At 43.5% G+C, this 12,147-nt stretch overlaps 1 protein-coding gene across 2 annotated transcripts in view; it reads left to right on the top strand.

Moving 5' to 3' along the window:
• Nucleotides 1–9,832, top strand: part of USP22 (ubiquitin specific peptidase 22) — an 87,407-nt gene extending 77,575 nt beyond the window's left edge. For both annotated transcript variants that reach the window (XM_042828146.1, XM_042828144.1), the window contains 6 exons: nucleotides 545–703; nucleotides 1,497–1,623; nucleotides 4,333–4,424; nucleotides 5,884–5,946; nucleotides 7,703–7,852; nucleotides 9,203–9,832. In XM_042828146.1, coding sequence (XP_042684080.1) covers nucleotides 545–703; nucleotides 1,497–1,623; nucleotides 4,333–4,424; nucleotides 5,884–5,946; nucleotides 7,703–7,852; nucleotides 9,203–9,245 — 634 coding nt within the window. In that variant the 3' untranslated portion in view covers nucleotides 9,246–9,832. The remainder of the gene's footprint in view (nucleotides 1–544; nucleotides 704–1,496; nucleotides 1,624–4,332; nucleotides 4,425–5,883; nucleotides 5,947–7,702; nucleotides 7,853–9,202) is intronic.
• The last annotated feature ends 2,315 nt before the right edge of the window (nucleotides 9,833–12,147 follow it).

Genomic DNA, 12,147 nt, shown 5'->3' with positions numbered 1-12,147 from the left:
GAAATTTGTTTGAGAATGTACGCTTCTTGATGCGGTTACTCTGTGGCCTCTCAAATTCCAAATTCTACAAGATTGTCATTTGAAACTGCAAAACTTAATTCAGTGCAGTACTGTGTGACAAAAATATTTGGCCCTCTTTTTTAGTGCCTTTCAGCACCACCTTCCATGTCTTGAGCAGAGCACCAGCCTTCTGAACCAGTAGAGCTGTGTGTAACTGGTGCTGCTGCTGATGACTGGTAGAACAAACAAAGCATCTTTGTCTAAGTAACCCAACTGGATCACAAATAAATATATTTTGCATTGAAATACATTTCCTAGAACACAGAAAAGTAATGAGTTGTGGGAAAACACTCTGGAGCAGCTATATATATATATCTATGTGTGTATATAGATATATGTTTTTGTCATCTTTGAGTGCCCTCTAGGGGTGATGTAGATCCCATCGATCTTAAGAGCAAATATCTGGTTGGAGTGCACTCTCAAGTGAGGGAACCCCTTCATTTTATTCCTTCAAGTATGTATTAAACTCCTTTCTTTTTCACAGTGGCGTTTCCACAACGATAGACCCGTTCTGGGACATCAGTTTGGATTTGCCAGGCTCCTCCACCCCGTTCTGGCCTCTGAGTCCAGGGAGTGATGGCAGTGTCGTAAATGGGGAAAGCCATGTATCAGGCACCACCACTCTCACAGACTGCTTGCGAAGGTATGAATTGAGACAAATGTAATTTTAGTAGGGGAAAAAGAATTGGGCTCCATTCTCTTCTCCACAGGTGGCAGTGAACAATGGCAGCAAGTGATGCTTTGTCGTGGCATAATCCCCAAACATGTTATACGTATTTCAAGTTATGCACAAGGCAACATGGAAAAGGAATAGAAGAGCAACGGAGGGCCTAACAATGAGCAATCAAATCCAGTTGCCATGTGATGCAAAAAGATAATTTTATACTGCCTGCTGCAGGCAGTGTGGCTTTACATGGTTGAAAACAGTCGTGTGTGTCTCCATGTCATCTGAGCTTTGACCCTGGCCCTGGAGGGCTACAGGCACAGAGTGTCCTGCAGAACAGTTTGCAGCTGAGCACAGAAGTCTGTCTTTTTGCTTCAGAATTTCCAAATCATTGTTTTTTGGTTTTGAAAGCAGAAGATCTTTGCTGTCCATCTGAAAATTAACTGTCATGTTGAAGGAGGTGAATGAACGTTTAGCTCCTTTCTTAGTTGCTGATGCACTTCAGTGCAATCTGCCCAAGTAGAGCAATGATAAATGTCCAGTTGGGGTATCTGAACTGTAGCACTTAACGTGAATACCTCCAATGATGTAGAATGTGGATGGTGTGTGGTTTGTTTTTTTTTTTTTTAATTCTTTCCCCAAAATGTCACTTAAAAGCCATGAAAGCTGTTGAGGTGCTGGAAGATGCGAGTAACAGTGAAAAGTGATTTCAGCATGTGTGAAAAAGTCTGATCATATTGTGCATCCTTTTGCTTTTTAATGTATTTTTCAGGTTTACAAGGCCAGAACATCTAGGAAGCAGTGCCAAAATCAAATGTAGTGGTTGCCATAGCTACCAGGAATCTACCAAACAACTCACTATGAAGAAATTACCCATTGTGGCCTGTTTTCATCTCAAAGTAAGTTCACAGGGGGCAGACATGGCTCAGGATGTTTATTCCTCTTTCAGAGGGTGAGATAGAAGACGAGACCAGGAATTTATCTTTCACTGGCTCTTCTTTTATTATATCAATTAATATGAAGAACAAACTGAATGCTCAGCTAGATGTTCTATTAAGATACCATTATTTTGTCTGTAATGTAGCTTTGCAGTACATCTCTGGGAACCTAACAAGAATCTAGAACTGAAGTGGAAAGTCTAGTATGATACCTGGACCAGCCTAAAAGCCAGTCTCCACTAATGCTTATTCATTCTGTGCAGTAACATTTTTATGCTTCTACTCGAAGGATGCCTCAGAGAAAGCTCTGTGCTGAGGGGAGAGCATGCAGAGGTTTGCAGTGTGGAAGGATTCTTTTATCTTCCCAACTAATTCACTGAAGATTACTCTTCAGTATTTCCAATCCAAATTATGTCAGATGGGAGATATGTCATAGTTGGTGCCCTCAGCTTGTTAAGTCCTATGTGATTTATGTCTTAAATAAAAAGAGCATGACTGTGGTGCAAAGTAAGCATCTATCATAGAGGATGACTGTCATTCTGCATCAGCAAGCAAAGGGTCCTTGAAAAGCAATGCAGTGGGCCTCTGTGGGAGCAGCCATCACGTAATTGCATCTTTGATCTGCATGAGCTCTTCAGATGCAGACCTCAGGTCTTGAGCGTCTCCTGGGACAGAATGACGGAGTCCCATCATTGCTAGGCAGCAGCTGATGGTCACTGTGCTCAGCTCTTCCAGCTGCCTGTCTGGTGATAGTAGTATCAAGTAAACTACATAAAGGAAAGCAGTATTTTACCCCTGGCCGTGGCAACTAGAAACATTTTGAACAGCAGCCTTTGTGCTGTGTAACAGTGAAAGCTTCTATTGCTTCATTTTCCAACGTTTTTCTGTATCCTTCTTGTGGCTAATAAACTTTTGGATGATTTCTAGGCTTTGAACCCTGGTGAAACACGTGAGGAGCTCCAACAGTTTTGGAAATAGACCTTTATTTCATACTTGTCATGGCAAAGTAAATGTAGGGTTTTGCTGTAGCAAGCGATGTCTTTTCAGGTTCGTTTTCCAGCAGTCTCTAAGCTGGTTCTGTGCATTCATACTGGAAAACCTAATATTCTGTGTAACTATGGTGTCATTGTAGCACTGAGCAACTCATAAATTGTATTCAGGAAATGATTGTAGCTTGGAACTGCTGAATGTCATAACGACTCCATATCCAGCGTAGCAGCAATTTAAAATTGATTTTCAAATTTCGGCTCATTCATACAGAAGCTTGTTAATGAAAACATGGGATGCCACAGGAAGGTCTGCATTCATGAGAAGGGCTTGGTTCTGCTTTCCAGTAGAGAAAGGGTAGCGCAGGAGGGAAGAATTCCCACTTGTGTAACTTAGTGGTCTTTTAAGACTGTTTGGGACAATCATGCCTTCAGGTGGTCATCCTCACACATAACAGTGTTCTTCCCTCAGTTACATCTTCCATAGTAACCAAGGCAGTCCTCAATGTGATCAGCCAGATTAGTACCCCAAGTGGAATAGTCACACTGTTCCTTTGTTTTTCTGCTCTTCCTGCAGGCAGTTCCTGCATGGCTGCCTTGAAGTTTTAAGAGTTTTTAGCTGGCTGCTTGGCTTTTGATTTTGTTTATTTTGGTTTGTTTGCTGTTGAGAAAGAGTTTGGGGTTTTTCTTTTTTTCGATTCTTTTTTTTTTCCTTAGTGCAAAGTGATGGGCAAGAGGTGTAGGTGATTCTGCCCATTGGACGAGGTAGTATCATTATGCTGAACCCCCTTCAGTCTTATGCAGAATGTCTGAAGATGTTTTTGAAAATAAAGTATTCTTTCTGAGTGATTGTGTTTGCGTCCAAAATGCAAATTTCATTTCATGTTTTGAAGCAAAATTGAAACACAAAAGATAAGAATTCTGGAAGTCTTCCCTTTTCACGTCTGGATCTGTTGCTAGGGAATTGTTATGGCACCACGATTGGAAAATAATTAACTAGAAGTGTAAATAGAGCAGAATTTCTGAGAAACAGATAGGGAAGCTGCCTTTAAATAGAAACTCATTCATGTCTTTCTGTTATTTGTTCCCATTTCTATTTAATGTTCAATCGACAAGATGAAGAAAGGGCGGTGGGTACTGAGGCTGCTTTTGGCTGAGGGACAGGGCTCTTTTATGACCATATTCCATTTTTGCCATAATTTGAATTGATATTCCTGTGCAGGCTTGACTTGTGTTATTTGAGATGATTGGGTGGGTGGATTGAACGTGTGAATCTGATAGCAAGCTTTTACTGCCACCAGTTTTGTATGCTGATGTAGGCAGCAGCTGCAGTGCGTTTGAGTAGCGCACAGTGGAACTGAATGCTGCTCTGCTTAAAGGCTGTGTTTGCTGTCTTTTCGGTGTATTTTTGAACACCAGTTGGAAATGAATTTGTGTGGATACACACTAAGATAAACAATCAAATACTGTTTTATTTTCCTTCCACAAATAGTGACTTGTTTTTCTAGTAGAACATGTTTCAGCATTTACCTGGGGGATCCCTGTCCAGCCAGTTGGTAGAAGAAATCTGGGTGTCCCGAGCTGCTGACTGTGATCTGCTTTTGTGTACCTATGCTAAGGACATTTGTAATAGAGAGGCTTTGTCTGTCTCAAATGATAAAAAAATCTTCCACTTTGTCCCTAGCGGTTTGAACACTCAGCCAAACTGAGGCGGAAGATCACTACGTATGTCTCATTTCCACTGGAGCTGGACATGACACCATTCATGGCTTCCAGGTACGTACCAAGTTCTAAATCCCCCAGAGACCTGCATGGAACCTGACCAGTTCCATTCACATGCATCATGAACATCCCTAAATTGAGCCTATAGAGCAGTATGTATAATGGTACTTCTGGAAATGTGTATCTTTTCTTAGCTAATTTTAGATAAACTATTTTGTGTGTCAGAAAGGACTTCATACTTCAACTTTTTTTTTTTTGGTTAACACATGTTATGTTTTCTCTTGCATATTAAACTCATAGATTCAGATTCATTGTTGCTTCAGACTTTTAAGTTCTGTTCTCTGGTCCCCATGACCTGAGAGCCCACCTAGCAGTCATCCCATGTCCCAGTTGGTGCTCTGCAGTCTAGATGTAACCCAGTGCCCAGCTGGACATCTCTGAGGCTATAACAATCTTTCCTCTCTATTACTGTGCACATGCAAGCCTGGTTTGGTTGGTTAGTTTGTACCTTCACATTTTTTTTAAGAAGGCTTCAAGAAAAGCACATGGGTCAGGTTGAAACAGGCGTTTCTAATGAGTATTTAAACAAACAGGAAGGCTTCTCCCACCTCCCAAGTGGACATAATGTTTATATTGAACAAAAGTGTAAAGTTTTTCCTTCCATAAGGAAGAAATTTAATCAGCTCAACTAACGAGTATTTATCAGGTATTCCCTTCAAATATACAAGACTACATTTAGATTTAATTTGTATCTGAAGCAATGCAGAAAGCCCCAAAACATGACATCTCTGAATACAATATCTATTTGATACTGAAATGTTCATAGTAATTTCAGACTTTTTCCCTGAAGAAAAATAGATCCTTCTTCTAGGAGAGAAAGGAGAGCCCTGAAGCTCTGTTAAATACTGTTATATTAAGAATATATGGTTTGTTCCAGTACATTCTGGAGATTTGGAGACTTTTCTGTTCCTCTGTGGTGAATTCTCTATGGATAGAACAGGCTCTGCTGATGAAAGTTATCAAGCATAGTGGAATATAGAGGGGATAATCAGGAGGCATAGCTCAGTAATCTGAATTTCATCACCTACGAAATCAACAGCGTAATCCTATTGCTGCTGTCAAAACACAGAATGGATTTACAAGAGCCAGGATGATTGACCCATCAGAGGATAAGGGATTGATGTAATTAGATATTTTAGCAGGTGTAAAATACAAATTGTTTCTCAACCTTTTTTAAAGCTTTTTGGATAGGACATTTGACGTAAACAGATCTGTATTTGCAGCACCAAAGCCTTGACTGGCAGGAGAAATGGTGCTTCCTATGTAACGTTGCTGCAAGAACAAATAAAGCATCTTCAGCATCCTAATCAGCAGCCCTTCTCTGCTGCTAAGCAGCACTGTGCTTTCGATTTAGGACCTGGATTGAGCAAACAGGCTGTGTCATGTAAAGCCTATTTCCTGGGTTTGGGAAGCCACTGCTTTAAGTGACTGAATTTTTGTGTGTGTGTTGCAGTAAAGAGAGCAGAATGAACGGGCAGTACCAGCAGCCGACGGATAGTCTAAACAATGATAATAAGTAAGTGCTACATTCCATGACTCCTACTGTGAAGGGTGTAGTTGGCTTCTAGGAGGAGATATGCAGCCTGCTGCATGTCCTGCAGCGCAGAGCGCGTTACTGCATTTGACAGCACAGTAAGTCTGAAGTGTTGCAAAATAAAGCTTGGTTTGCCGTGATTGCGTTCCCTTTTCATGGGTTTGTGGCAGCTGATTTACTGGTCTGAAGATGGAAACGCCAGTAACTGGTTTGTGGACAAAATTAGCAGTTATGGTTCCGATGCCCGAAGGGCTGTGTGTTGCCTTGAGATATTCCTGTTTCTGTTGCACTAACAAAAACAAGTCTCAGAGGGCTGAAAGTAAGCTGTGATGACTTCAGTAATCAGGCTGGATTCTAGTCACAGTAACAAAGTGGCTGGGACAGGACTTGCTAAAGAATTTGAGGAGAGTAATTGAAACCAATCGACTTAGCTACATGGAAAAGGAGACTCTGAGACTAACTTGTTTAAAATAAGGTTGCAGGTTCAGTTGCTGCAGTCACGTGCTGATGTTGTGTATTTAAATTCCTCAATGAATTCCTCAGATTTCATTTAGCACTGGAAGTTTCATTAAGAAACTGGAATCATAAAACCGACAGTTATCTGGGTCTGTCACAGTTGTCACAGAAGCAGACACCAATCACGTGTGCTCCGAGTGGCCCTAAAGGAATTGACTCATCAGATACATGAAAGAAAACAGAATTGATCACTGTTGAGGTCTGCGCATGACGTAGGTTGAAGAAGTTGTTAATGAAGAAGATGATGAGGTGATGAGGTAACAGCAGAGGTGTCTGAGTTGCTGAGCATGCTGCGTACCTGTGAAGTGCTGTTGCAGTCCTAGAATCCTCCATGCAGGGGAGATGAAGGACTCCTCTCACAAGAGGATGACACAGGGACATCTGTGGCTCTGTGGGCACTCAGGAGCCATGCTGCAGCACTGCTGTCAAAAGAGCTCTGTAGATTTTGAAGATAAGTAGGACAGTATCAAGGGAGATTAGCGAGCTTATTTTACCATTGTGCAGCTGTGTTTGTTTGTAGGTTGGAGGAATAACATTGTAAGGAAAAGGTAAAGATTGGAGAATGTTCCAGAAAGAGCCATAAGTATATTTGTGGCAGGGAGCAAAATCTTAGAGCAAAGAAGTTAAAGGCAGCCTGATCAGTGTGTCAGTACCTTGCTTTGAGACATATGTCTGCTGGTTTTCAGGCTAGCGAACAAATGCACAGGAGCATCTAGAAGGCAGAAGCAGAGGCTGAGTATAATATAATATCTGGTAGACTTTCCAAAGTAAGGATAATTGATGAGTGTAGCAATTTATCACTGGAAATATCTGAAGATTGGCTGAACTGAAGACTGCCTCCTCTCGTACCCCTCCAGTGTTTTTTCTGGCTCACTGGAGTTAAGTAGTTCACTAGAAGAAAGCAGGTGGCTGAATAGTGGTCCTCTGTGGGGACGCATCAACTTTCATGTATTTTAGAAGAAAACTTTCAGTAGCTTGTATTGGTGAAGCTGCTGACTGTCATCAGAAGGGAATGCTGCAGTGGAGCAGGAAGAAAAATGTTCCCTTTCCCTGGGCAGAGATAGCCTCTTCCCAATCAACATTAAGAGCTGGTGTTTTATTTGATGGATCTGATGCTTTACTATTTCTGTATGTATTTATGAATGTAAGCTTTTACCTCTTCAAAATGTCAGTTATTTTTGTCTCTTTGATCCTTGTATTGATTGACTCTTTCCTGTTCCAGGTATTCCTTGTTTGCAGTAGTTAATCACCAGGGAACCTTGGAGAGTGGGCACTATACCAGCTTCATCAGGCAGCACAAGGACCAGTGGTTCAAGTGTGATGATGCCATTATCACCAAGGCTAGCATTAAGGATGTACTAGACAGTGAAGGGTAAGTGAACTGTGTGCAGTTTGTGGTGCCACAGCGTAAGAAGGACATAAAACTGTCAGAGAGGCCAAAGGAATTGGCCTTGATCCTTGTGAGTCCCTTCCAACTCAGGATATTCTGTGATTTGGTGATCTGAGGGAATCACTGGGGATTGGGATATATTTCAGGAATAAGGTTAGCTGAAAAAGTGAAGTCTTCATTCGGGCATTTTCAACCGTGGGCTTGCTACAGGAGAGATAAGCTTGTTTGGGTTTTGTTTTAATTATTCATGACATTTATGTTAATTCCTGCAGACACAGATGTTCAGCTTGCAATTTTTTAGACAGATTTTCCTGTTTTCCTTTTCTGAACTCCAACTGGGAAGTAAAAAAAAAAAAAGTCTCCTGTGATATCTGAATTTTGCTTTAGTCAAATCGTGTAATGTTAACTTACGCTCTGAGGTCAGCAGAAGAAGTAAGTTTCTCTTTATTGAATAACGAGATGGGCTACATGTCTGGAGGGAGCTGCCACAGGCAGTGAGAAGATCTGCAACACAGCCACTGTGCACATCTGGCTCATTATGAGCTGGTTTGGTCTCTGATCCGTTTCCCCTGTTCAGATGAGGGCTGACACCGAGCAGACCTCCACTGGTCTGTGCTCCACTGTGCAAAGGGAGCTCCATAGGAGTGGACCCAGAACAGTACAAATTGGAAAGCCCACAGATTGCTTTGTGGCATTTCAGGCAAGTTGTGCAGTGAGCCCATCAGTGTCTGGTGTGCAAAGAGAGCACAGAGATCAGTGTGCTGCCTGTTGGCTTACCTGCCTGAGGGCTGGATTCTGCTGTGTACAGTACATGTACAGTAATTAAGGACAGGAAGAGTTCTGTCCTGCTAAAACACCAGATTTGAGGACAGATTGAGACATACATGAGTCATGTTTGGTTGGGACACGTGAGTTTTCACCCACATGCCTGGTTCTTTCTGTTTGTCAGATAAATGGCAGACAGTTTGTGATATCCTAATGTCTGGTGCTCTGGTTATGGGAGTCTAAAGGAACAGTTGCATCTTAAAGCACTGCAGTTACGTGCTGTGCCGTGATGTGTTGGATGGATGAGCATCAACACTGTCCCATCTTCCAGAGTTCTAAAGTTAAGGTTCAAACAGCACGAGGGTTTGATGGACAACTGTTCCCTTTGCTGAGTCACTGGTGGAATTGTTTCAGCTGCCTTCTCCTGTGGGGAGCTGGGAGTATTGCTTCAATTTGAAAAGAACAACAGCATTAATAGCTCTCATTTTTAACAGCTGCATCCATGGAAATACTGATCTGCTACGATGTGCTGCACAAAGCTGAACCTGTACCTCTGCTTTCTTGCAGATATTTGCTGTTCTATCACAAACAGTTCCTGGAGTATGAATAGCCTTATCCAGCAGCTTGTCAGATATAAACAAGGAAGAAAATAAGCAAGCCTTCTGAATCGACACACAAACCTACCTGAAATAAAAAGACCCATTAAAAAACAACTAGCACTGAGCTGTAACAGGACCTACTTGACACTGGCTCCAAGCCTGGCCGAGTGAGAAATGAACAATGTCCACCGTGTGTGCGGTCCCACAAGGACAGCAAGGGGGAAAAAGGAGGCTGCAGTCAGTCACTTATCAGAGGAAAAATACAATGAAAGGAATGCTCTGGGTGGGGGAAATGGGAGCAGAGGAGTCCGGGCACTGGTACATCTCCTATGTTCCTCCAAAACGTGTGTGGGAAGGCGAGGGGGTGTACTCTCATCTCCATAAAGCATCTTCTCCATTGGTGCTTCAGCTCCAACGACCAATCATATAACAGTTAAAATTTAAAAAGAAAAAAAAAAAAAAAATCCAAGCCCATTTTTTATGCATATGGATCTGAAAGCAGTAGAGTGGAGGAGGAGGGAATGACACAACTAAAGGACTTTGCAAGTATCTTTTTATTTGTGAATTTTAGTTATTAAATAAATACAGTATGAAACTATTAGGCTCTTTTTTTTCCACCAACAAAAGAAATCCTGAATTGTGGAACTGAAGCTACAATACAGACAGGTTTCCAAGCATGCCTGCTTGCACAGGTAATGTTCAATGCCATCGGACTGCTCATGCAAAGCATCAGCACAGATTCGTTTCTGTTTGAGCCCTTTGTTTTGTTTTCTATAAATAGCTATTTTCTTAATTTTTTTCCTTTTATTCCCTTTTTTTTTTTTTTTTTTTCCACAAGAATGAAATTCATAAATGCAACCATCAGTAAAAATGACTGAATCGCTGTGTTTATACTGTAAGAGTGGTCTGGGTTCTTTTATTTTTCTCAATGTTGTGGACGCTTGAATTTCTCAAAGTCACTTGTTCTGTTATTGCTGCTTTTGGTTGATGCGGTTTTGGTTTGGTTTTGGTTTTTTTTTTCCCTGTTGCTTTCCAAAGGCGTGTATCTGTGTGATACTTGAAAGAAGCTCGGTATTGACAAATGTACCATCTGTTGGAAATGGTTGCTGCTGGGGGCAGCAGTGAGCGATAGATCAGCTGCTATTGAGCACTTCTGCAGTGCACTGGGTTTTTAAGTAAACAACACGTTTTCCTGGTATGTGCTAGGCTGGTATTGGTTCCTTGTACCCTCCCACATGTATTAACTCCTCGCGTGCTCTTCTCTTTGCAGCCTCCCTGTCTGTGCCCTTAGCTCATAGCAGCTGGTGCACCAGCTTGCTTTTGCTTTGTCACAAGCGCAGTTTTGTTCCCTTTTCTCTCCCATTTAAAGCAGCTCGGTGGCCCGTCTGGATAGCAGCAGTGACTGCTGGTGTGCTCTGTCTTGCTCCCAGGAGGCCGGGCTGCGGATTGAATTGCAGCCCATGAGAGAAACCATTCAGAACACAGAGCTAAAAAGAGCAAAAATAGCATTGCTCTTTCTTCCTTACGGAGCCTGGAGAGAGCTGTATTGAGGGTTAGGCATCGCATCCATCGGTGTAAGGGCCCTACTGAAACGAGCCTGAGCCCTGTGCGTGTATCCAAGCAGCCAATGCTGGACTTAAATGCAGCAGTTACAAACGTGGATGTGTTTCATCTTTTAGATCTGGTGCTCCAGAAATGGCTCTGGGGGTCTGACCTGCGTGAGGGGTGCGAGGCGGGCAGCAGAGCAGCAGGCATCGGAGGAGAATCAGTGAAGCCCACTTTGTTTTTTTCGATGAGCATCTGCCGAGAGAGAAGCCACACAAAAGGATGCTGGAACTGCAACTGAACTGCACGCAGACCAGAGAGCACGAGGTGCTTCGGTACAGCGCGAGATTGCTGCGACAGCTTGCAGGAGGGAAGGGAGAAGCAGCCGCTGATTGAAGCTCCCTGAATAGCAGCACAGCAAGCAGCCCGTGTGGGAGCACTGATCGCTACGGCAGCGATGGCGTGTGCTGGTTTCGTAACCCGTCTCCCCTATCGGCATGCTGGAAATAACGCCGGGTTGTAATAAGATGTAACCCGGGTGCTCTTGTCACCGATGAAAAATGGCTGGAGAAATGCAGATGAACGGTGCAACCCGCAGGACGGGGGGGCCTCCCTCCCTCCCTCCCTCCCTGAGCTGGGCACAGCACTGTGCAGATGCTCGGCGACGTTTTCTGCTGCCTTTTAATAATGCAGCAAGCTTGCAGAGGGAGCCGAGGAGCAGCCCTTCATTATTCCCATGGCTGCAGCCGCATCCCCGCCTGCTCCCGCTGCCGGAGGAGCAGTGCCACCGCGCGGCTGAGCCCCAATGCTGCTTTCTCTGTTGTGCTGGGGCTCACGGGGGCTCACGGGGGCTCTCCATCCACCCTTTAGAAACAGACTGCATAGGGATAAGGCCAGCTAAATCAGCCTCATTTTTCACCCCCACCCCCCCAACCTCTCTCAGCTGTTTGGAGCTCTGCAGGTGGCTTTCAGTGGGAGATGGGGAGTGAAGGAAGTTTCAGGACTCTGTTTTGGTTTCAGGAGCACAACTCCTCTGTATGAGATGCTGTTCTCTCTCCCCAAGTCCCTCTTTGGGTTGTACCCTTCTGCTTCCAGCAGTAAATCAGCACAGGTTGTTGGGGAAGCAGAGAGCATTTTCCTCCTTGATAAAAGTGGAAGAATGGCTGCTGCTGTACAAGCAGCACAACCCCTCCTTATGGCTCTCCCATACACAGCCTTTGCCTCAAACGCTGAGGAGCAGCCACAGGGCTCGTTCACTACAGAACGGGGAGGCTTCTCTGCAGAGCTCTGAACATCACTTTTAGGAGCACGTTGGCCATGCAGCACGGTGCTGCTGGGCTGATCCCACATTGCTCCCCAAGTGCTGCC

Source organism: Centrocercus urophasianus, unplaced genomic scaffold (assembly GCF_019232065.1).
Source record: "Centrocercus urophasianus isolate 14NV4802_14NV808 unplaced genomic scaffold, USGS_Curo_1.0 seq_29, whole genome shotgun sequence".
Taxonomy (NCBI): domain Eukaryota; kingdom Metazoa; phylum Chordata; class Aves; order Galliformes; family Phasianidae; genus Centrocercus; species Centrocercus urophasianus.
This window is presented reverse-complemented; position numbering and strand designations above follow the sequence as displayed.